General features: G+C 33.0%; 1 protein-coding gene and 1 long non-coding RNA gene across 4 annotated transcripts; one reads left to right on the top strand and one right to left on the bottom strand.

The window, feature by feature from the left end:
* LOC127862621 (CB1 cannabinoid receptor-interacting protein 1-like) lies at positions 1-26,741 on the bottom strand. 3 transcript variants are annotated; one of them, XM_052401826.1, is made up of 3 exons: positions 26,102-26,741; positions 2,679-2,838; positions 1-1,589 (listed from the first exon to the last, which is right to left on the bottom strand). In XM_052401826.1, exons 1-3 carry the CDS (start codon positions 26,329-26,331, stop codon positions 1,425-1,427), a joined length of 555 nt encoding a protein of 184 aa, XP_052257786.1. In that variant the 5' UTR covers positions 26,332-26,741; the 3' UTR covers positions 1-1,424. The 3 variants fall into 3 exon arrangements, with proteins under 3 accessions (XP_052257786.1, XP_052257788.1, XP_052257787.1); XM_052401828.1 differs by lacking the exon at positions 26,102-26,741 and adding an exon at positions 11,641-11,801; XM_052401827.1 differs by lacking the exon at positions 26,102-26,741 and adding an exon at positions 10,100-10,598.
* On the top strand, positions 5,690-6,805 carry LOC127862628 (uncharacterized). The gene is made up of 3 exons (XR_008040708.1): positions 5,690-5,816; positions 6,051-6,112; positions 6,471-6,805. It is a non-coding gene; the product is annotated as an uncharacterized LOC127862628 (long non-coding RNA).
* Positions 26,742-27,225: the final 484 nt, after the last annotated feature.

Below are 27,225 nucleotides of genomic sequence, written 5' to 3'. Positions count from 1 at the left end.
TGACAGTATTTTTAAATACAAATACACATAAAATGGCACATTTTTAAAGCATCTAAAAATTTGCCTTTTTATTCCTTTATTAAAAACAGAATTCTTCATTTAACAATATGTTAAAAAAACATGCAACATAATTATTTGATCTGCACCACGACAAAACCTATATAGTTGACATATATTTAAATATATTATTAGTATCGTATGCAATAATCCAAATCCAAATCGTATAAAATAATTTCATGCACCTCTGTTTTACGATGCTATGACAAAAATATGCTTTGTCATCATTTATACTAATGTAGGTATTGAGTTCTCACAAAGTCACGAATGATTATTAATATATGCTTTTGTGTGTAAGGAACGGCTCATTTATACTTTCATAATTGCCAAACATTGTACTTCACATCTCCTTCCCGAAACTGTTTAACATGCATTTAAAACGTGTTGCGTTATGTGTTTATAAGTAAACCCAGACAAAGAATATGAATATGAAATCATGTCAATAACTTTTGAACATATCTTGTTCCAACAGTAACCTGAATGTGAAACAACAAAACCAAAGTATCCATTTCGCACAGAATCAAAATGAAGTATTCGGCAGAATTAACTGCACTAAAAAGCAACAACTTTTTGCAAGAAAGCGAGAGATCAACATAAATATCTCTTCCATAATTATATTTGAATAGATTATGGTAAATGCGACGTAAGTATGCGAATAATGTAATATTGCTTGCCGAAAATAAGTTTTATATAAACTACAAATAGAAACACACAAAAAACTGAATAATAATGAACGTAAGGGTGTTTCATATTCATATGTATTAAAAATTGCAATATTTTAAATTCTAATGATGTCTTAGTTAATCCATTATAACAATTTGATATGGCAATCTTCACGTTTTTACGCTTTGGGTTGTAAGTTGTTCTCATGTTTATTAATGACACACTTTAATACCACGTCCAAAAATAAGCCCGTACAAACTAGGTACAGTATTTCAAATATAGCAATTATTTTGCTTGTAAAGATGATACAATTGCAGCATGTTCTTTATCGCATTACGTATGAAAAAGTGACTTATGCATTTGTTTCAATTACATGTCGCTAGACGAATATAATTATCCGTAAACCATTTGTGCGCCGGATGTAACATACAGTTTAATTTAAAACGGACCCATTTTAGTAAATGATACACAGATAGTTCTCATTCAAAATGACGTAATTGTCATTAGTTCTGTATATTCAATTGCTTTATAATCATTCATTGCAAGGGACGACGTTTCAAATATTACCAGGGTAAAACAACTACGCACTAAGCGCATTGTCCGCACTAAGCTAATGTTTATTAAAGACAAGAGAACTCGAAAAACTTAACAACGTCTTAAATAATTCCCAGTTTATGCAATAATACGCGTTTAGTTCAACAACGTCACAAATATTTCTCCTTTAAAATAGTGACGTAATTATGCGCCGGGTCCAAACTGCAGTCCATGTCTATCATGGAGAGTTTGTCACCCCACTGGGCGTGGCTCTTGTCCCCTGGGGCGTACACTTTGCACTGGAGGGTCACCCTCATGTATACGCCATTTTCCAGCTGAAAACCAATACAGCCCAAAATAAAAATATTCAAGTTCTTTGCTATAATTGCATTTAAAAGTACCTTTTTTTTGACAGTTACCCCATACCCTCAGGGAAAACAATAATTGCATGCATACTGGTGTCAGTATTTCAGTTTCGTCATGAATCCAAAACATATATTGAGATAACTAGGCGAAATAATCCAACCATTGAATTGCATTTAAATTACTTTTTCCTCAAACAGGAATTCGCATTGCAAAGATGGTCGAAGAAGTGAAATTAACTGCTCAGATAGAAGCTTTTGTTATGTTTCAGGAACTATTTGACAACATCGGCCAAGATAGTATCATAACGCATATTCTAAACAAGGTTCTTGATAATTCGGCAAATACTGTTACTTCAAAACTACTCATCATCTTTTACTATTAAAAGGAACTGTCAACCACGCCGACGAAGAAAAGAAAAGTTGTGAAATACCGTATTGTTTTACAATTATTAGTTTATATTTATTAAAATATCACGACTGGTATATTTCATTACTTGAAATAAGTTGTTATGTTTTCATATGTTCAGTATATTTGGTAATAAATTTTACTGGGTATGTCTACCAGGTAACTACCAGCTAACTATAATTAAATTATGCCAGTAGATTGATCATCATCGTCACGTGGTTAACCCAGGAATACAAACTGTGCATGCGTAGTGAATTGTATATATCTAATATATAAAATGATCAGTCTACTTCCGTTATTTATAGTGTGTATATCGTTATGTCATCTATTCTCGTGATGTACTTTCGATTTCAAATCGCAAAAATTTATCACCGAATATACTGAAAATATTAACTTTTTTCAAGTAATGTAATATACCAGTCGTGATATTTTAATCAATATAAAATAATAATTGTAAGAAAATACGGTATTTTAGAACTTTTCTTTTTTCTTCATTCGTGGTTGACAGTCCCTTTAAAAGAGAACATAAGGTAAACTGACTAGCCTTCACGCGGAAATGACTTTTAAAGGAACAAAATCAGTACTGTTTAAACAAAATTCTTATACAAATTGAGACGGTTAAAGGTTATTTGAATTAAGCTATCGCCGCTAACCTCGATGACTATAAGGATTTCCCGTCGCTTTCCTGACTTTGTCAGCTCGAACCCCTTAGTAGTGAACAGTGTCTTGTACGTCCGTCCGTTCGAGACTTCGTCATTCGACTTTCCATTCACCAGCTCCAGTCTATGCAGCTCTCCGTTGATCATCAGTTTGCTGAAAGTGTAAGTGATAATATATTACAACCTCGGGTAGTACGTTCATTTGCGTTTGTAAATGATGATCTATTTTATTTCGGAAACACTGTTCGTTTGTCATCAGTATAATAGTAAATATGTAACTATTACATTTTTTAAAAACTATTTAAACCTTTCTCCAATTATTTGATTATTTGTTCAATATTGTAACTTGATTACTTTGTTAACTGTGTTTGGTCTATATTTTTATCCGTTTGTCATCAGTTTACAGCAATTGTATATGGTGAGTTATAACAACTTTATTCACTGTTCTTCGTCGATCTTAAATTAACTGAAGTTAAATCAGCTCTGTCCATCTAACAGTTCGTCAACGTGAAATTGAGTTTGGCCCATCAAAGATCGAATTGAAAATCCTACGAACCCAGCTCTCTGTTTATTATAAGTTTCCTCAAATTGTTGCTGCCTGTAAAAATCAGTTAAATAAAATGAGCCTTGTTCTGAGAAAACTGGGCTTAATACATGTGCGTAAAGTGTCATCCCATATTAGCATGTGCAGTCTGCACAGGCTAATCAGGGAAGACACTTTCCGCTTTTATGAGATTTTTCGTACGCAAAAAATCCAATTAAGTCGGAAAGTGCAGTCCGCACAGGCTAATCTGAGACGACACTTCGCACATGCATTATGTCCAGTTTTCTCAGAACGCGGCTCAAATAGTAACTGAACTAACAAGTACTGTGTTATCCGTTTACGGTACGTATCATACCGTTGAAAATTTTCTGATATTTAACTTAACCCATTTATGCCTAGTGGACTCTCCCATTTTTCAAAATTGGATCAATTTATTTCCAAAATAAGGGATGTCTAGTATATTTATTTCTATATTTAGAATATTTCTTACAGAAATTCCTTTAAGCAAACAGCGCAGACCCTGATGAGACGCCGCATCATGCGGCGTGTCATCTGGGTCTACGCTGTTTGCCAAGGCCTTTTGTTCTAGACGCTAGGCATAAATGGGTTAACTGTCTATTCAGCTCTCCGGTTTCCATAATTTTACTATAATCGCATTGGAAATTGTGACCAGTTGAAAATATAGTTCACCGGCCCACTGTTTTCAATGTATTGTGTCATTTTAAGTACTAGGATAAGAACGTTCGAATAATTTTAAATCATTAACCACTGAAATATAAATTAATAACTGACCAGCTTTATGCAACTGACTAGCTGTAACTGGTCAGTGAACTATTGTGCCTACGGCTTGGCTAAAAATCTTGCCATAGTATTGTTATGACCATAAAGAACCGCTGAGCTTATTTCTTAAAGATCACAATATTATCACAATAAATGTATGAACTCAAATATTAAAATAATACATATTTATGTTAATTTATCAAATGTGTGCAATATCGAAATAAATACGAAACCTAGAAAAATGCATAATAAATGTGGATAGATAGATCCATCTGACGTTCAAAGGTCGATAAGTTATTTAACATGCACATTTTTGTTGTGGTTGAATATACTTTACTACCATCGATTTACACTTACACTCGTAGTTTGTGATAAACGCAACTACTTGAATTAAACGTACATGTTCGTCGATCTCAGGACATACAGATTCGCACGGCGTTCACGGTTACACGAGCACGTTACGACTTTCCATATTAACCGAAACTTTACATTTAAAGCGAGATTACACAATTTTGTCAAATATTTATTAATTTATATAAACATATATTTCAATATAAATTTAAATAAAAGTAGAGAAGAAAATGTGTCGAAAAATGTAAAATAAGCCAGATATTTAATTCTGAAATCGAAAAAGGCTGTTCAGTCGAATTCGCCAGCATGTATTTCATGCATGTACGATGTGAATCTAAATTTAGTTTAACGGTTCATTTTAAATTCCTGCAACGATATCTATTCACACGACACATGAACACTAACTAAAAAGACGAATGCTTTGGTTATTGTAGGAAAATATGTACGAAATATCTTCGACACAATCGGCTCGGGGCGCTAATTTGTCTTTGCTGCATTTTAGCAAATTCGTCTTCAATATATATTTTATAAGTCGCCGTGGTGTAAAGTATATTGTGTCCGCCTAGCGATCGGAGGGTCACGGGTTCGATCCCCACCGTGAGAGCGTACTTTAGATCTCCCTCAAGGACACCAAGTACTGGTTTAGGCACAGAAAACGGACTCGAGAGCGTTTATATAAGCCTTAGGCTTTCGATGCAATCGAGCCAAAATAAATCGGTTTAAACTAATGTATATTTTTTCTTGCCTACTTTATGTTATTGTGACATATTTTATCAATATATTACAATTTAACACATATAAAAAAATCGTATAATCTTGCTTTAATAGTATAAAATGTATTTTGTTCAAAGAGCTTAGGCACTTAATTATCTTAAACTGGTATTGAGTCGTGCATAAACAATATCTGTACTTAATTTAGAATAAAATGGATGGGAATAGCTATATAAAATCTTCCATTTAGAGATATTTGCATATACATAATGTCCCATTTTGTTATAAATATAAAGTGGCTCTAGCTATAAGGCGATATTTACTCACTAGGGCATGTACATTCGAAATACCGTAGGTTAGCGCTAGCGAAATCAAATATGTGTATTGTCTTTTTGGCTATTATAAATATTTTGTTTACTGCTGTTTTTCGCTAAATTAAATAAAAAACTCGCAGACAATATAGGTTGTATCATAACTTTAATAAACACACCAAGAAGGCAAAAGAGATGAGTGCAATAAACTTTATCAGTAAGACTCGGTGATTAAAACACAATTTCACAGTTGATAAAAAGTCGCGTTCTTGCAATGAACAAGTTGTTTTAACCGTGTGTAACCACACAATCTTTATTTGAAACGCATAGCAACGAACGTATGAGCATGAATTCAAAATGAATGACATATACATGGACTTAAGTTATTTATTTCGCTTTAATTGTAAGTCCATTGTGGCATCGTTTGGATATCAGGTGAAGTATTATGATGATAGTATTAGTTTTAATAGTTAAGTACAATGTTTGCTTCTTACCGTAAACGGTTGTTTGAAACCTTTTTGTAAATGCGTTTAACAAAACCAACATATAAATGCATTAGAAAAAATCGTTGGGGACAAAATGTAAAACTTACTCAATGCTGATCGACGGTTTCAAGGAGAAACTTAGACTATAGTCCGTATCTTTACTGAGTTTAACTGTATTTAACAGTTCGAATCTACCGCCATCGTGCTTAAAATGAACCGGAGTGGCGTCTTCTAATCCGGTCCAACGTAAGATCACTTTGAATTTATGAACCATGATTACATTAATAATGCAAGTTCACTTACAAATATATACACTTGTATTTTTTACAAATGCGTTATAGTTTAAAGTAAAATATAATTGTTAAAGTGAAACACATTGATGTAAAATACATTCGGCGTCTCTTTAATAAAACCTCCTTTTTATATACCTGTAAAGATAGACATTTAAAGTTGATTACCCGAACAACAAACATTCTAAGTAATTATCTGCATCACACGTGTTCGTTATGTTTTCTTAATTCATCGTCAGCGCATCATAAGAATTAATTCTTTTTAGTTTTAAGTTAACATATAAACATGATTTCTGACTCTAAATGTTTTGCAGAAAACTTCGTTGAGACACACGGAACAATCTTTTATTATAACAACTAATTTAATCCTTGTCACTGTTAACACGGCAAAGACGAAGGAGACTGGGTGTCTTATTCCACTTTCCGATGAATATCGGACGCTGTCAGCTTTCACTGTGATCACAGATACAGAATATCAGTCCAAGAATGCACTTTCTATATGGGCAGTGTTCATACAGAGGATATTATAGACATCCGAAAAGAACGTTTGTTTGTACATTAGAATACACATGTACTTAGCTGTCACAGAAGTGTTGTTTGCGTGTCTGTATTGATGTCTCAATGACAGGTTATTACGCTATTGATGATGTGTCCGAGGTACTTGACAGTTGTAATAATAGCATTGGAGAAATATGTTGTCAATAATAACAATTCATTCCTAATAAATTATTGCATGATATTAAAAGTAACATTACTACTCAAAATCAACGAAAATTTCGTACAATATTTCGTAAAATAAAGCTAAATAATTAAAAAATCATTGTTCCTTAGGGAAATTGCCAAAATTTCAACGGCAGATCTGTGGTCTGGTAAAATAGATGTTTGTGGATACAAAATGCTCGTTTTTATTATGGTTTGAACATGGTACCATTTTAGTGTTCGGGTGTCGTATGATTAGATATATTTGCCGGAAATTAGCATAGAATTTATTGTGTCCATAAATAAATAAAAACGAGCATTTTGTATCTACAAAAATCTATGTTATCATACCACATCTAGCATTGAAATTGTGGCTATTGCTATAAGGAACACTGATTGTTTAGGTTTCATTTTATTTTACGAAATACTTTACGAAATTTTCGTTGATTTTGAGCTTTATAGAGACTTTAACATAGAAGGAAGAGGTTGTCGGAATCCATGAACTGAGTATTTATAGTGCAAGATTCGTTATCTGATAATGTTTAAAGTCTCTCGGATATACAGTTATAAGGATACAATTAAAATCGTATCCCTCTTAGAATATATCATTATCAAAACCGGCTACATATGTAGTTGTATTGTTAAATAACATCCAAGTTGAAGTGATAGTATGGGCATTTTTCACTGTTGAATTGAGCTGAACAGAATTAACAGGTCAAATAGTTAGTTAAAATGTGGTTACTGACCAATTATCTGCAACTCATCTTGCTACCAGTTGTTTAAAAATATATTTTATATTCGATATTTTACGTGACTGGTGAGTCCTGTAAGCCGAAATGATCCGCAAAACAAAATTGTGTCTTTGTGTCGTATGAACGAATCTGCACTAAAACTAAATTTAGTATCACATCGTACATGCATGTTCAGTTGTCAAACGAAAGTACGGTTGATATTCAATTGCATTATATATCTCTTTCCCAGATATTGTTTTAGTATGTTTATGCTGCATTTACAAATATAAGTGTATATGAAGTGAAAACACCAACAATAAAGAACGGTTGCGATAGTCACCTATAAACTGTTAGATGCCCATAATATCACTTTAACATAAGGCCAATTAAAATAATATATCCGTTCAAATATAAAACCAACACCAATTATCCGTGGCATTAAGTACAATTTCAAAGTCTCACGATTACTGTAAGTGACACACTTTACTTTAAGTGTCACACTTATACTTTATTACAGCTCGCGGATTTCTTCTCCGTTAGCATTGATAGATATACATAGTCAATAATGCTTGCAACTAGTGAATGAAAAAGTGTCCAATTCAAATTGTTTCAAATGTTTGTAACCAGTGAAACAAAACAAGAAAACATTGCAAGTTATTTATAGGAGCGATTAATTTTACGGTTTACGGACATAGACATAAACTTAAAATACCACGTGTTTTTTACCGACGCAATATCAGCCGAAATCGAGAAAGTATACATTGTATTACGCGAAACATTGACGCAAGCGAACCATTGACGCAATCGACAACACATAATCAGTTGAATTAAATTGGTGCACATGAGGAAATCACTTCACTTGGCCGTCGATTTAACGATTTATGACCCGCCTGATCATCTAGAATATTTGCTAATGATTTTTCCTATTATAGAGCTTCAAGTAGTTCCATAAAAGAGCAATCGACCTTTTGTCTTGAAATCTAGTTCCTTACAACTTTTTTCGATTCGACAACTGTTTAATTGCAAAATGAAGATGACGACATGAAGCAAGGATATTGTGCAAAACAATTATCTATTTGTTAGATATACATTTGTCAAATTCGCCAAACAAGTTCATAGAGACTATCTCATATGAGTTCTTAATAGCGAATTTATTCAGATTATGGCGTATACAATTACTTATAAAACATGATAACATTTATTTCGTATTACTTATACATGAATAAACGTACTATGAACGTTGATTAATGCGTTCATGGTTCTACTATATTAAACAACATTCGTCATTAAGAGTCATTATTATCCATACCAGTACTATATCAGATTTGAAATACTTAAACATGCCATACGTAAGCCTAATTCGTGTCAGTACTTTTTTACCGTGTTTTAACATTGTTTCTAATTGCTGAAATTTCATTTGAATTCTCTACAAGGCCAATAAACATACTTCAAATGTTCATAGTTGCCCTTATATAATGCATTAAAATTGGGTGTGTAATATTAATCCATGGTAAACATACAACAGCAAAATTCAGTTTTCAAAGACTGGTTCAATTTAAAAAAGGCCTAAAACAGTACGTCATTATTTGCTTGTAATTACAGCGCAATCCTCCCCGAATTAAATAGCTATTGTGTTCTTTTGCATTATCATACCTTTCTTTGAACGTTTCCTTTTCGTAATGAAGTTCCTGCATTTTATTATAAGGCAACACTTGGTGTAGTTTTGTATAACATGCACGCATTGGCGCAATGTGCTTTTATGAATTTACACAATAATGTAGGAAAGCTTAGCGCTTAGAGCGCCATTTTGATTTGATGCTTTATGCACGGATGCTGCATCACTATGGAAATCAGTCAATATAATCGCAAAGAGAACATATCAGAGAGCTTGATAAGTGGAACCGATTATAGGGGCTAAACAGACATACAGATGTAGTCAGGAAAATATGTACCATATTTCCGTTAACGTTGGTGCAACTAAGACGTTATTGTCAGATAGGTGATTAAATAAAGTTAAATTATGGCCTTTGGTGAAGCGTTCAACTTTACTAGGGATGATTGGGATCATATAGCTTAAAAATAACATACGCACGTCTCCATTATCCAATAAAATTTAATTTTTAGGGCCTAGGTTTGCAAGAATGACGAGGAACATACATGGCATTACTCCCAATCTTCCATAATCAATACCGTTGATTCTTGACCAGAAAAACGCACTGTTAAACTATCTCAAACTAAAGTATGTTGACTATCAGAACAGCCATATTATATTATATATAATATTAACATTCCGGCTCAGCTTAACAAATTAAAAGCATATAGTCACTGTGTTTAGAATAGAAAATAATAATAATTAAGTGCGTGAAAATTGCGTACAATTCAGGTAATTAAGGGTAAAACAATCATTGTTCTTGTTTTATTATGAAAACTAACATTTTCCTGGCACCGTGTTGCAACAAGAGCATGGTAAATATGCATATTATTATTTTCATTTAAGTAATTGTTACACTTACGCGATGTTCATCGCCGGTTTAGTATTGAAGCTGACACTATAATCCGTATCTTTAATAAGCTTAACCGTATTGGTTTTCTTGAACCTCCCGCCATCCGGCTTAAAGTGAACCGGAATGGCGTCCTCTAATCCGCACATCCGTAATATCACTTTGAAATTATTTACATGTATCATTATTATTTTAGTATGTACAACTTGTGAAAAGCATATATAATACACGTAAAAACACGTTAAATATTCCCATCACATTTCGCTGCTCACGTTAGTAAATATTGTTGATGCATTTAAACAACACTACTCTGTTTAGAGTGTATCCGATTGTTAGAACATGCTGCAAGGTTGTTGTTAGCAGAATTATTCATAACATCAAAGTAGCATTTTCAGTGGAATATCAGAACCTTTCCATATAATATTCTAGATATAGATTACATGTGTACACGTTCATAAAAATTCGTCGGACGAGTATACACTTTCCGACCAACTATGTGTTTAACACACGTTCGTTACAATGATTATTATACCAACTTAATTTTCAACAGCAGCTTCAGGTAAAATGTAAATCAACACATGTGTCAATGAACCCGGTAATGCGTTCACGCACGATTCTAAGATATCAATCAGGAAAATAAAAATTATTCACTGAGACGTGGCTTATATTAGCTTTAGTAAATATATAAATATTATTTTTGTCTGTCGAGCTTTGTTTGAGGAAGGAAGTTTATTTCGTATGCTTTTTTGGTGGTTACATATTTTACACAATCGCAAGCAAGATAACCGGACATTTTAGCGTCAATTGAAAACAAATAAAGTGTTTGCGATGGTTTTCTTTCTAGCATGAAAAATACATTAAATGTTGACGATTATTGCAATATTTTTATTTATTATTTAATTATATTATTATTTATTATTAATTTAACTGCAGATTTAAATTATTACATTTTTGCTCAACAAATAAATCTTCACAAACAAATGTTCTTTGATTATAATGACTAGAACATTTGTTGTGTTGATTTATAACACAGTAAATGAAGCAATTAATTTCCTGTCAGAAAAGACGCTTGATACTTCTGACATATACTATGAAATAGAATACGACATGTCATTGAAATTCGTCTGAAAAGATAAATACATGCGACGAGCACAACCGTACACATGGCGACAGCATTTATATATTTTATTGGAGTATATGAATAACATTTATTTGCTATAATGGAAACTACAAACGTTCAATAACACTGCAAACAAGTCGATATAATGGTGTTGAGCAAATTAACAAATTATGAAAAAGCAAATAAGTAATATCATGTTTTATTGTGTATCGTCTGATTGGAGCATTTCATTGTGTCGGACATTGCTTATCCCAAACATTCTACATTTTCCTAATACTGATTGACGTATTAAACCACCAGGATCATATGTATACTAGTCAAAATTTTATTAAATATTGTTAACTGTAGCATTTGAATGTATCAAATCAATTGTATACCGAACAGCATAAACATACTTCTAGGTATATATTTGATTTAAACCGTATACACTTACTCAATGTACGTCGCAGGCTTAATCGTGAAGCTCAGACTATAGTCTGTATCTTTGCAGAGTTTCACCGTATTTGCCTGCTCGAACCTCCCACCATCTGGCTTAAAATGAACCGATGAAGCGTCTTCAAATTTGCACATCCGTAAGGACACTTTGAAATTATGTACCATATTAAATTTCAGTTTTTATTAAACGATATAACACATGATTGAAACATATATATAGCACTTTAGTATGTTTTCAATATAGATTTTATCCGTTCTAAAACACACGTCATAAATTATATTGGCTGCAGTGTTGCTGCATTTATCTTCCAATATAAGATATTTTTAGAGTTAGCATATATAATATTTACGTTTACATGTGGATCAACAGTTGCATATACGCGTATCAAAAGTTATGTTTTAGCAACATTTTCGATAAACGGCCAACTACAATATTTAAACGTGGAAGTAAACTGATTAATGTATTCCTCAAAGTAATTTTCAGTGTTTTTTTCAGACCGTTTGAGAGTTTAATGAGATTAAAGACACAAAACAACATAAGATTAACATACGAACAAGTTCCGCATACGTGTACCCTTTTTACTTGTGACAGAATGCTGTTGCTGAAGTCCGACAATGCAACATGAAATTACGTTTTCTCAAAGATTCGTGATGTAACTCTAGTCGAAGGAATTTTGATTTTCAAATTTTGTATAAAATTGTTTCAGAAAACTCTTAATGAAGTATGTTTGCGATGATTTAATGAATGGCAAAATGAACAATACTAATAAAATCCCTTTCAAGCGAAACTAAACGTGATTTTGTCTTTATATGCTTTGCATATTGTTCAAGATTTAATGTTTTATAATAAACGCAATTGTAATATAATTGCAACAACTGAACCATTTTATTGCAACATCATTTATTGGTTTTTCGAGCAATAATACTCAGAACTATTAAACACGAAGAACATAGCCGAAGGAATGCCAAAACGCTGATATATATTATACCAGCTATTGATTACACATCCAACTGTTAATTAACACTTATCTCAGGAGAATAAACATCCAGTGAACAATTGGCTTTGTACACATGTAGTAATTATTTTTATGGCACCACTTTATCTCATTTTGCCAGCTTTAAGAGCTCCAATAGCACTGTTGACCAGCACAATCATTGAATCTCGTGATATCACATGCAAATTTAAGATTGTCAGTATAAGAAAGCCACGAAACGTTGCTTATCTTTTCGGAACCGTTATTAAGTATTCATTTGAATGTTGCATGTGGATGTGGAACTATTCACGTTCTTGTCACTGGCGAACTATACTTAATAAACATACGCATGCTTTTGTATCGTGCTTTCCAATATGTATCGTGATTATTGATTTCCGATGACCGCCTTTAGAGTATCCTGATCATCTGACGTTGCTTGTCTGTTAAATGCTAACCAAATAACAGTGCCAAAGCCATTTAAAATATGTGCTTATCTGATTTGATGAGATGTTTGTCTACATTTGTATTAGTTTATTAGGCTTTTCTGTGTGTGTTTTTCAAAGATACTGACAAGATTTGTTCTCATTTTAGAAATTAACTTATGTTGAATGTACTTTATGTTATCATTATCTTGATTATGCTATAGATAATCAATTGACACTAGATTAGTAGTGACATAGGGGATGCACTCTGTTCTAACCTTAACACTATGGTGTTTTCGGACACACTGTTCCCCTGTAATTAATTGATTGACACTTTCGGACGGTATCAATCCAACTTATTTGTGTTAAAGTGATATTATGGGCATTGTTTACTGTTGAATAGAGCTGAAAAGAATTAAAGGGGCCTTTTCACAGATTTTGGCATATTTTGAAGTAAGTCATCAAATGCTTTATATTGATAAATTTAAACATTTTATCTTAAAAGCTCCATTAAAAAATCAAGAATAAAATTTAAAAAAGGAAAATAAGTAGCCGGCGCCAGGGCTCGAACCAGTGACCCCCGAAGTCCTGGAGTTAGGCTGGAGTAAAAACGCATTAGCCCTCTCGGCTATTCCGCCGAGTGAACTTTGTACGTGCATTTTATACCTTATATAAGCAATCTGTGTAGTTTCGTAAATTTAAACGACAACAACAGAACTCTCCAAATTATTCAATCGTTTCGCGTTGCAACGCTTTATAATTTTAAGGTTTTCAAATCGTCAAAAGATACATATAATGGCTATATTAGACTATGGTAAATGTTTAGTAATACTGTTTCCTCACAAATATCATAACTAAACCGAAAATTTGCGAAACTGAAACAACTTTTTCCAATTTTGTCAATTTACCAAACCGTGAAAAGATCCCTTTAACAGGTCATAAGAGTTAATTAAAATGTAGTTACTGACCAATTATCTGCAACTCATCTTGCTACCAGTTGTTTATAAAAATATATTTTATATTCGATATCTTACGTGACTCACCCAGTCCCCTTAGCCGAAATGATCCGTAAAACAAAATTGTGTCTTTGTGTCATAAGAACGAATCTGCACTAAAACTAAATTTAGGTTCACATCGAACATGCATGACCAGTTGTCAAACGAAAGTACGGTTGATATTCAAATGCATTATTTTTCTCTTTGAGGGATATTGTTTTTGTATGTTGATGCTGCATTAACAAATATAAGTGTAAATGAAGTGAAAACACCAAAACTAAACAACGGTTGCGATAGACAGCTATAAACTGTTAGATGCCCATAATATCACTTTAATATGGTGACACATAATTAAATATGATGGTACTAAAACCTGGCAGATAAAAGCAAAGTCAGAGAACATAAAATTTGCGTTATTTTTGTATCGTTCATGTTATAAACCTGATAGATTTAATATCATACAGTTTAAATGACCGTAGGTGGAAAAAAATAATTTCACAGATTTGCTCTGTATCATTTTTGGAATGGCGTCAATTGTAAGCCAATTATAATTACCCGATTGCTTTTAAAAAATCAGGGATTATATAACTAATGTTGCCAATTAACAATTCACTTAATACTATAAGGCAAAATGTCGTGTAAAAAACGTGCAAGCGACAAAAAAAAGGATGCAATATGCGCCCAATTGAAAGGTTGTGAGAGCAACGAATTTAAAAACTGAATAAACAAGGTCAATACATATTTTGAGCAGTATTTTTTAGATTAAAAAGAGTAAATTATATTTACTAAAACATTTAAAAGAAACAATTCGAATGAATATAAGTCACTTTGAAATTGTGTACATGTTTCATTATAATTAAACTATGTAAAACAAGCGGATGGGATCTTAACAAAACACTGATTTAACTCTTCAGTGTATAATAATCTACATGCATCATGATCCGGTTCATTTTTCTAGTTATATCATTGTTTAAGTGTTTATGCCTTTATTTATCAATAGATGTGTTTTCAAATTTAGCATATTTTTAGAACATAACTTCTTATAGTTCTGGATGTACTGGTTTCATTTATGAAAATATAATCAATTCATATTATCTGTTATGAAGTTCTTCATCTTTAAGCGTGAAAATTCAACAGAGCAAATCAATATAACATACATTCGCCTCCCATATGCGTGCTGTACCTTGTTATGTTATAGTAGGGTCTACCAAGGACAACGTAACATCTATTTTTTTAACATATGTCAGTGTCTGTGCCGATGTTCTTGACGCATTTGGGGAAATTTGCGTAACCGTATAGCCCAGATATTGTTTTCAATGCCTCAGTGACGGATACACTAAATACTCACTGTGATTATCGTTGCAGTTTTCTTAGATAGAAATGCTGCGTTGATTCGTGTAAAACACCTTTTCGTAAATAAAGGTGCTGATTGCGTCATAAATAAAACAATGTCGATCGCAATAGTAAAGATATATAAACTAACCATAATAATACATGCGTAAACTGATGCGTTTGTACTCTTTTATCAAATACAACGTCTGTAAGTTTATAGACAAATGACTTTACGCCTTTAAACTAACTTAATTTTCGGTTGAGATTTAAACGTCCGTCCTTTTTTTATAGCAAACAGTTAACTATTTTTGGGGACCAGAGTCACTTTAAAGATGAAGCTTGACCCTATTTTGGTCTTCAAGTGTCATATTTTTAACTAAATGATACAGCAACATATTTTGAAACAGTTCGCTCACCACGGCGACTTTGGCTGCTAAAACTTTCTGCAATTGTGTTGTTAGCAGTAAAATTCATCACTTAAACAAAGCATTTCGGATAGAATCTCAGATTATTCCTTTGTAATATATTTTATCAATATTGGTCAACTATCCACGTCTTAATAAACACATTATGTGAAGCGATTAAAAGTCCAAACAAACTATAATTTTTAAACAAATCATAACGATTAAATGACCAACGTACCATCCCGCTTCAGATTCAACTACAATTCCTATCACCATCTGTGTCCATGAGCCATGTTGCGCGTTCACAAATGATTTTGCAAAAGCCACGAGGAAAAAGTATATACCTTTTACACGAAATTTCTCATATATGAAATTTACTATTCACATCCTATTGTGTGTCGACTTTGCTTGATTTTACACGACCGCAAATCAGATCACAAAACATGTTAGAGTCGATTGAAAACAAATTGTGTGTTTGCAAGGATGTTGCATTCTAGCATATAAAATACGCAAACACTTGATGCTTATCTGAATTTCTCAGTTGTTGATTTGGTATTTATCGGTACATTTACATGAAATCACGTTTTTGAATTGACAATTCATGGTACGTTGTCGAATAAACAATTCATTCACCAAACACATACAAATAAAATGCCATTGGTTTCCCTTAATATATCCAAAAGAGTTGGGCAGGTAAGTCAGCTAAGATTAAAGTTTTCGTTAACTATTTTACGATTCATACATCAATAAGAATATGCCCAAAAAAGCAAACATCTACACAATCTTTGTTTGATAAAGTCAATCACGTGGAGATGATCAAATGTTGAAAATGATAGCAACCATATAGTAAGTTGAGTGAAGGTAGACAACTGATACATGTACCGAAAAAGTCAAGGATCGGCACAAGAAATTAAAGGTACCGTCAACCACGAATGACCAAAAAAGAAAAGTTCTGAAATAACGTATTTTTTTACAATTATAAGTTTATATTGATTAAAATATCACGACTGGTATATAACATTGCTTGCAAATTGTTGTTAAGTTTTCATATTTGCATACATTCGGTAATAAAATTGTACTTAGTACAGGTACCAGGTATCTACCAGTTAACTATAAATAACGCAAGTAAATTGATTATCATCGTCACGTGGTAAAACAAACAAAGTGTGCATGCGTAGTGAATTGTATATAATTTATATATAAAAAGATCAATCTACTTGCGTTATTTATAGTGTGTATATCGTTATATTACCTACTTTTGCGATGCACTTTCGATTTTACATCGTGAAAGTTTATTCCCAAATAAACTGAAAATATAAAATGTTTTCAAGTATTTTCTCACTATGCGGACTTCTAATTCTGCCTATAATATTGTTGTTGCATATATAAATTAGGAAACCCTTTGTTCTATACCAATAATTAAAGTATGAGAGTGTATATGAAAACGAAATAATATGCTAGTTCAAATACTATGTGGCTTTTGTGGCTTGCACTATTTCGCGTCAAACATTATCCATTCCAATCACCTCTAAGAATGCATATTGTTGGAACAATGGCTAGTGTAATGTTCCATATTTATATGAATTGGAGTACTTAAGTAATCATTCTGAACCCTTAGTTTGTAGTTAATTAAACGTTATTTTAATGAAAAAACAACCCACAACAACAACAGCATCATTGCTTGCATCACGACATGCCAATACAAAAACTATCCGTTGAATAATAAGAGCTTCACATTTGCCTATATATATATATCAATGTATATCAACATTTTCGCATGACTTATGTTTTGATTGTTATTGAAATTACATCAACATCCTATAGTTTAAATGAATTTGAATGAATTCACGTGTTTCAGTATAACTATGCACAGATGACAAACTAAAAATGCATGACAAACAATTTGGAATAATTTTACTTGCATCAAAATTGTAAATGTGATTTTTTTCCTTACAAAAACGTACACAAAGTTAATGTTGTTTTATATGCTCATTTGCATAAACACACCTTTATGGTGTATTTCATCCAACGGCATAACATAGAACAATTAGTCGAGACAGTGTTGTTCAATATGCAGTGAAAATGTATCATCTAAAACCCACTCAAGTGAAAATTGAAAACGTGCGTGATTTTAATTGGATACCTCATTGAAGGCATCCGACTATTCAGAATATTTAATCGAATTGAAGAATCAATATACTTCTGTTGCCAACTAAAATCAAGCATTCCAGAACATGCTTTTGTAAAATGTATACAATCAATACCTGAAACACCTTCCTCTGATACTATGCTCATAATTTATGACAACAAAGACAATGGCAAATTTACTGTTCGAACTTGGTCGGTGAAAGAGAAGGCTTAACAAATTTGCTCAATCAATAAAAGAAAGTTATTTTTCAGTTCTAGCATGCCAATCTATGATAGCATAGGCTGATTTTCAAAACGAAATATAAGTCGTCAAATATACACTTATTTGAAAATTAGATATAACCTAACCTTTATTATACCACAATTGCCATCGATATGCACGGTGTTTGTATTATACAGACACTACTTTTAATTAAACTTTAATGTATATCGATCTCAACACTTGCTGTATTACATTTCAAACTATCGGTTGCAGGTTCGGCAAAGGAGTAACCAGTCTCTCTTAATTAACAACAGCTCTACATGCAAGAAACATTGGTGATCTTTTCTTAACAACAATCATGGTAACTACATTATCTGATACTTGATTTGCGCATCGCATGTTTAACTTTATAGAGAATAACAAAAATGCAAATGTGCGCTTGCCAAGTAATATCGTTATCTGACATATTCCGGTATTCGAATTTAAATTGTAGTCTTTATAACTTAACCATTAATGTTTAACATAATAATCACATAAGTATAACTCATCGTTGCTGCGGCAGCTTGAACACGGAATTGTAAAAAACTATAGATATAATTGGATGAATTTTAATCATGTTGATATTTTTATGGTTTTCAAGATTAGCCAGTTTAGTAAAAGAGCTTGATCAATGAGAAAGCTTGTTCTCAAACATGTTATTAATATGATAGAAAATGACAAAATCGTAATCAACCCATTAACAAGTTTTGTTTCAATTATATATTCATGCACTGTATTAAAAATAATAGTGACTGTTATGTATTTAGCTCATATTGAGTTGAAATTTACTTTTAATAAACGCAAATTGTTGGTGAGACTACGATGTAATTGATCGTAATTCACGACTTTTAGTGGCGTGCATGATTATTTTCAATTAACACTAGTGCTTAAACTCAATGTCATACCAAAACGACCACGTCATGAATATGCTATGTCGTTTTACTCTTGGTAATGCTTCAAACTGGCTTTTAACTAATCGTTCGCGCCATTTTAGAAAAAATAATTCGATGTACATCGCCGCTTCATTGTGGAGCTAAGACTTTAATATGCACCTTTATTGATTTTCACCATTTTGAAATTAACCGCAGTAGTGTCCTCTATTCCGCACAGGCATTATGATACGTTGGAATAATGTATAATAAATTAGGCTATTGAGTAACTGCGATTTGAATAAGTAACATATAAGGAATTTACATTCAATTTATGTTATAACTGGTATTCATAGTTTGTGCATTGCAAATATTTTCGTGAAATACATGTTGCTTTCAAATGATTATGAACATATAATGGCGATTTGATTCATTCTTCATGAAGAAAACATAAACAATGCTATTGTTCAATATGTCTGTTAAGAAAATTATATGATACATCCAAAAAATACTATCACAACTAATTATAACGTAATTATCGTAGACGTACCTAAAATCGCCGTAAACCTTGGTTCGCCGTATTTACAAGTTTTGTTTTGATCACGCGATATTTCCGCGCATGCGCGAGATGTGACGTCACAGTGTTGTGAGAAAGCTGTTCCCACGGAAGGCAACTGTCAAACTCGACAAAATGCGATTTAAACAGGTATTTAACAAGTAATTAAGAATTTAATCGATAAAAAGCTTATTTTTATTATTCCAAAAATGAATATTATTGAAAAAAACAAACAAATCACACAAAATTCCGTTTTTAAACATTGTAACATTTGCCGTCTGCTCTGTTTACATTTATCAATGAAGATCACGTGACCGTAGTATTTCGTAGTAAGGCCAAACTATTTGTATGGATGGTTTTTCTGACCCATGTTCTGATAGATAAATTTGAAGATGCATTTTTTTTCATTTTTACATCAGGCACATCCCACACCTGTGAAGAAACATTATAGGGTTTATTCACCAAGTGCCCTCACAAATGCTTATAGGATGGTGAAAGAGGAAGGCCTAACTGTCTACAGGGCTAGAAGAATGTTTAATGTGCAAGAAAGAACACTTAGAGACAGGTTTATTGGCAGAGTTGATCCTGAGTTGTGTGTTATGGGCAAACTTCCATTACTTGACCAGTTTGAAGAAGCTAAGCTTGTCAATCATTTCAAGAGGATGGCTGACTTAGGCTATGGCTATACCCAGCAAGAATGCATCGATGTTGCAAGTGAGTTTGCTGTTCAGCTGGGGAAACGCACCAAAGATAAACCTCTGTCTATGAAATGGATGAAAGGATTTCTAAAGCGGTGGCCAGAGATGCGGGTAACAAAACCCAGAGCACTGGAGTTTGTTAGGGCAAAGATGGCTAGTGAGGGTGTTGTCATGACATACTTTGATAATCTTGAAACCTGTCTGCAAAAAAATGATCTCTTGGATAAGCCACATTTAATCTATAATGTGGATGAAAAAGGTGTGTCAATACTGCATAAACCACCTCATTTAGTTGCAGGTACCAACCATCCCGCTCAGGCGGTGACATCTGGAAAAGGTGACACTGTTACAATAATTGGTGCAGGTAGCGCAAGTGGTTCAGCCATTCCACCATATTTCGTGTTCCCTGGCAAGAAAATGAACTATGACCTACTAAAGGGTTCTTCAGCAGGAGCAAGTGGAACTGTATCCGATTCAGGGTGGTCAAATATGGATGTGTTTCGCAAATATCTTACAGAGCACTTCATACAGTTTGTACCAGGAAGGGGCGATCAAAAGGTTCTTTTGATCCTAGATGGACATAGGTCACATGTTGCCCTAACACTGGCTGAGTGGGCAAAAGACAACAACGTCATACTATACATCCTACCTGCACATACAAGCCACATTCTGCAGCCCCTTGATGTTGGATGCTATGGACCCTTTCAGAGGATGTACCATGTCCAATTGCACAAATACATACGACAAACACATGCTGCCATCACCAAGTACAGCATAGCCGAAATTTCTTGTAAGGTATATAACAGGGCCTAATGTGCGGATAATTTGCAGTCTTCTTTTAGAAGAACAGGAATTTACCCTCTGGATAGAACTGCTGTACCAAAGAGCAGCATGGTTCCAGCTGAGGTATTTCATGACAGTTGTGACAGTCAGTCAAGTCAAGCTACCGTTGAAGAAGGGGGGATTCCATTGGATGTATTTCAAGAAAAAGAACAACAGCTAGTAAAAAAGAAGAATGAATCGGTCAGGAAACCTTACAGAACAGTTAGTAAGCTTGTGTCTGGCAAAGAACTGACCAGTGACAATGTCATAAATGCCATCCAACAACATGAACAGGTCATGAAAAGACCCAAGAAGACAACAAAATCAGTCCCAGCCAGGTTATTGAAAACAACAAGCAAGTCATGTGTTATAAAAAAAGCCCCAGGAACATCAAGCAGTGATGATGATGATGATGAAACTTGTTGTGCCTGTGATCGGTTTCAAACCGAAGAGCAGGCAGCATGTTTATCACTTACCTTTGTTAAGTGGGCACAGTGTGATGGGATTCGCAATGGTATGCCATGCTTGCACTGGACACACCTAGGTTATTGCACACCAGTGAAAGTAATAAAAAGGGGTGATGCATTCTACTGTCCCCATTGCCAAAAACCAGAAGAATAAAATAAAGTCATATTAAAAACTGTAAATATGTTACACTGTTAAAGTTTCCAGTTATAAAAAAACCCATTTAACAACCAATTTTTTTTAACACTTGTCAGACTATTGCAAGTATATGTTATGAACACAGAACCACAAATAAACTAGTTTTGGCCTTAATTGCAACCAAGGCTATGACGACGTCATTTCCGGCGATTCAAGGTACATTCAAAACAAAAGACGCAGTCAAGCATGTGTGTGTTATTTTTGGATTATAAACTACGAGGATGCTTACTTTGACGTTCATTTTTGTGTGGAATATAAGTTTAAAGGATTAACTTCATGAAACAAGTAAGTTTATTGCTTCTTACTTTAGTTTTTGATTTGCAATTTGTGATTCTTTGTGACTACGGCGATCCATGGTTAGTCGAGGATACATAAAATGTCAAGTACAACGCATAGTTAGTTTGTTATATTCCATTTGAGATGTCATACTCTGCATAACTTGACCATAAACCTGCGCTGCAGTGAATGGATGATTTTCTGAACATACTCTTTGTATATCAAAATTCTCGTGAGCTCAGATGTCTCTTTGTATATCAAAATATTCATGTATTGAGATGTCACTTCACGTTTATTGCATAACTTAATTGTCCGCAGATGTCTCAATGACATTTAAATACGGGGTATTTGTTTTTAATCTTTGTTTATCTGCCAATATATTTGTATTGAATAATAACTACTTGAATGAAACGTACATATTCGTCGATCTCAGGACATACAGATTCGCACGGCGTTCACGGTTACACCAGCACGTTATTAACCGCAGCTTTGTCGCGTTCTTGCAATAAACAAGTCAGACCTTTGTTATAAGCGTGTGTAACCACCCAATATTTATTTGAAACTCATAGCAACGAACTTATTAGCATGAATTCAAAATGAATGACAAATACATGGACTTAAGTTATTTATTTCGCTTTAATTGTAAGTCCATTGTGGCATCGTTTGGTTATCAGGTGAAGTAATATGATGATAGTATTAGTTTAATAGTTAAGTATCATGTTAGCTTCTTATCGTTGTTTGAAACCTTTTTGTAAATGTGTTTAATAAAACCATCACATACGTGCATCAGAAAAAATCGTTGGGGACAACATGTTAAACTTACTCAATGCTGATCGACGGTTTCAAGGTGAAATTTAGACTATAGTCCGTATCTTTACTGAGTTTAACTGTATTTGACAGTTCGAATCTCCCGCCATCGGGCTTAAAATGAACCGGAGTGGCGTCTTCTAATCCGGTCCAACGTAAGATCACTTTGAATTTATGAACCATGATAACATTAATAATGCAAGTTCACTTACAAATATATACACTTGTATTGTTTTACAAATGCGTTATAGTTTAAAGTAAAATATAATTGTTAAAGTGAAACACATTGATGTAAAATACATTCGGCGTCTCTTTTATAAAACCTCCTTTTTATATACCTGTAAATACTTCTATCTTTTTCACATTTAAAGTTGACACAACAAACATGCTAAATAATTATCTGCATCATATGTGTTCGTTATGTTTTCTAAATTCATCGTCACCGCATCATGGTTATACGAATTCATTCTTTTTACTTTTTAGTTAAAATTTAAACATGATTTCTGACTGTAAAGGTTTTGTAGAAAACTCCGTTGAGACACACGAAACAATCTTTTATTATCACAACTAATTTAATCCTTTAAGTGTAACTGTCACTGTTAACACGGCAAAGACGAAGGAGACTGGGTGTCTTATTCCACTTTCCGATGAATATCGGACGCTGTCAGCTTTCACTGTGATCACAGATACAGAATATCAGTCCAAGAATGCACTTTCTATATGGGCAGTGTTCATACAGAGGATATTATAGACATCCGAAAAGAACGTTTGTTTGTACATTAGAATACACATGTACTTAGCTGTCACAGAAGTGTTGTTTGCGTGTCTGTATTGATGTCTCAATGACAGGTTATTACGCTATTGATCATATGTCCGAGGTACTTGACAGTTGTAATAATAACATTGGAGAAATACGTTGTCAATAATAACAATTCATACATAATAAATTATTGCATGGTATTTAACATAGAAGGAAGAGGTTGTCTTTGACTATGAACTGAGTATATATAATGCAAGATTCGTTATCTGACAATGTTTAAGTAAGACCAAATGTTACATAAATGGCTCTGTTTTATGTTATTAGTTCTATATGAACTGTCGGATATACAATTATTAGGATAAAATTAAAGTCGTAGCTCTTTTAGAATAAATCATTATCATTTATCAAAACCGACTAGTTATATTGTTTATTTAACATCCAAGTTAACATAAGGCCAATTAAAATAAAATATCCGTTCAAATATAAAACCAACACCAATTATCCGCTCCATTAATTAAGTACAATTTCAAAGCCTCACGATCACTGTAAGTGACACACTTTACTATAAGTGTCACACTAATACTTTATTACAACTCGCGGATTTCTTCTCCGTTAGCATTGATAGATATACATAGTCAATAATGCTTGCAACTAGTGAATGTAAAGTGTCTTAATATTCAAACTTTTCCAAATGTTTGTAACCAGTGAAACAAAACAGATATTAATATGAGCGATTTAATTTTACGGTTCACGGACATAGAACTAAATTTAAAATACCACATGTTTTTTTTACCGACGCAATATTGGCTGTAATCGAGCAAGTACACATTATATTACGCGAAACATTGACGCAAGCGAACCATTGACGCAATCGGCAACATTAATCAGTTGAATTAAATTGGTGCACTTGAGGAACACACACAGCCGTCGATTTAACGATTTATGACCCGCCTGATCATCTAGAATATTTGCTAATGATTCTTCCTGTTATAGAGTTTCAAGTAGTTCCATAAAAGAGCAATCGACCTTTTGTCTTGAAATCAAGTGCCTTACAACTTTTTTTCGATTTGACAACTGGTTTGCAAAATGAATATGACGACATGAAAGAAGGATATTGTACAAAAACAATTTTCTATTTGTTAAATATACTTTTGTTAAATTCACCAAACAAGTTCATAGAGACTATCTCATATGAGTTCTTAATAGCGAATTTATTCAGATTATGGCGTATACAATTACTTATAAAACATGATAACATTTATTTCGTATCACGTATACATGGATAAACGTACTATGAAAGTTGATTGACGCATTCATGGCTCTACAATATTAAAAAACATACGTTATTAAGAGTCTTTATTATCCATTCCAATACTATATCACATTTGAAATACTTGAACATGCCATACGTAAGCCTAAATCGTGTCGAGTACTTTTCTACCGTGTTTTAACATTGTTTCTGATTGCTGAAATTTCATTTGAGTTCTCAACAAGGCCAATAAACATACCAAAAATGTTCATAATTGACCTTATATATAGTTCATAAGTGTGTAATATTAATCCATAGTAAACATACAACAGCAAAATTCAGTTGTCACAGACTGGTTTAAAAAAAAAGGCCTAAAACAGTACATTCATTATTTGCTTGTAATTACAGCGCCATCTTCCTAGAATTAAATAGCTACTCTTGTTCTTTTGCAACATCATTCTATGATCATTACTTTTTCGTAAAGAAGTTCATGCATTTAATCACAATGCAACAGTTGGTGTTGTTTTCTATAACAGGAACGCAATGGCGCAATGTGCGTTTATGGATTTACACAATAATGTAGGAAAGCTTAGCGTTGAGAGCGCAATTTTAATTTGATGCTTTATGCACAGATGCTGCATCACTATGGCAACCAGGCAATATAATCTCAAAGAAAATATATCAGAGAGTTTGAAAAATGAACCGATTATAGGGGCTAAACAGACATCTAGACAATAAAATTAAATTATGGCCTTTGGTGAAGCGTTCACCTTTACTAGGGATGCTTGGGATCATATAACTTAAAAAATAACATACGCACGTCTCCATTATCCAATAAAATTTAATTTGTAGGGCCTAGGTTTGCAAGAATGACGAGGAACATACATAGCAGTACTCCCAATCTTCCAAAATCAATACCGTTCATTCTTGACCAGTAAAACGCACAGTAAAACTATCTCAAACTAAAGTATGTTGACTATCAGAACAGCCATATTATATATTATATATAATATTATCATTCTGGCTCAGCTAAACAAATTAAAAGCATATAGTCACTGTGTTTAGAATAGAAAATAATAATAATTAAGTGCGTGAAAATCGCGTACAATTCAGGTAATTAAGGGTAAAACAATTATTGTTCTTGTTTTATTATGAAAACTAACATTTTCCTGGCAACGTGTTGCAACAAGAGCATGGTAAATAGGCATATTATTATTTTCATTTCAGTAATTGTTAGACTTACGCGATGTTCATCGCCGGTTTAGTATTGAAGCTTACACTATAATCCGTATCTTTAATAAGCTTAACCGTATTTGTTTTCTGGAACCTCCCGCCATCCGGCTTAAAGTGAACCGGAATGGCGTCCTCTAATCCGCACATCCGTAATATCACTTTGAAATTATTTACATGTATCATTATTATTTTAGTATGAACAACTTGTAAAAAGCATATATAATACACCTTAAAGCACATGAAATATTCCCATCACATTTCGCTGCTCACGTTAGTAAATAGTGCTGATGCATTTAAACAACACTACTCTGTTTAAAGTGTATAGCAGATAGTGAACTGCATTTTAGCCGACGAGCCTCTGTTTGAAACTAACCCTAAATTTGTCTTTTCCAATTTCCTTTTGTGAAGTTATCTTTCAAAGATGTAAAATAAATCACTATCCACGGAAACTCCGATTGTTAGAACATGCTGCAAGGTTGTTGTTAGCAAAATTATTCATTACATCAAAGTAGCATTTTCAGTGGAATATCAGAACCTTTCCATATAATATTCTAGATATAGATTACATGTGTACACGTTCATAAACATTCGTCGGACGAGTGTACACTTTCCGACCAACTATGTGTTTAACACGTTCGTTACAATGATTATTATACCAACTTAATTTCCAACATCATCTTCAGGTAAAATGTAAATCAACACCTGTGTCAATGAACCCGGTAATGCGTTCACGCACGATTCTAAGATATCAATCAGGAAAATATAAATTATTCACTGAGACGTGGCTTATATTAGCTTTAGTAAATATATCAATATTCACATCTTTTTGTCTGTCGAGCTTTGTTTGAGGAAGGAAGTTTATTTCGTATGCTTTTTTGGTGGTTACATATTTTACACAATCGCAAGCAAGATAACCGGACATTTTAGCGTAAATTGAAAACAAATAAAGTGTTTGCGATAGTTTTCTTTCTAGCATGAAAAAATACATTAAAAATGTTGACGATTATTGAACTATTTTTATTTATTATTTAATTATATTATTATTTATTATTAATTTAACTGCAGAATTAAAGTGATATTTATAGCATTTTGTATCCACAAACATATATTTTACCTGACCACATCTGACGTTGA

Source organism: Dreissena polymorpha, chromosome 16, assembly GCF_020536995.1.
Source record: "Dreissena polymorpha isolate Duluth1 chromosome 16, UMN_Dpol_1.0, whole genome shotgun sequence".
NCBI classification, from domain to species: domain Eukaryota; kingdom Metazoa; phylum Mollusca; class Bivalvia; order Myida; family Dreissenidae; genus Dreissena; species Dreissena polymorpha.
The sequence above is the reverse complement of the archived record's forward strand: the minus strand, read 5'-3'. Positions and strand labels throughout refer to the sequence as shown.

What these genes read in the sequence shown, in the direction of transcription:
- LOC127862621 (XM_052401826.1), bottom strand. Translation starts at nt 26,331, where the DNA reads ATGTGCTTTAAGGTGTATTATATATGCTTTTTACAAGTTGTTCATACT. An exon ending in AAACCGGCGATGAACATCGC is followed by an intron (nt 2,839 to 26,101) that starts GTAAGTCTAACA and finishes TTACACTTTCAG; the next exon opens with CAAACTGATGATCAACGGAG. An exon ending in AAATCCTTATAGTCATCGAG is followed by an intron (nt 1,590 to 2,678) that starts GTTAGCGGCGAT and finishes ATTGGTTTTCAG; the next exon opens with CTGGAAAATGGCGTATACAT.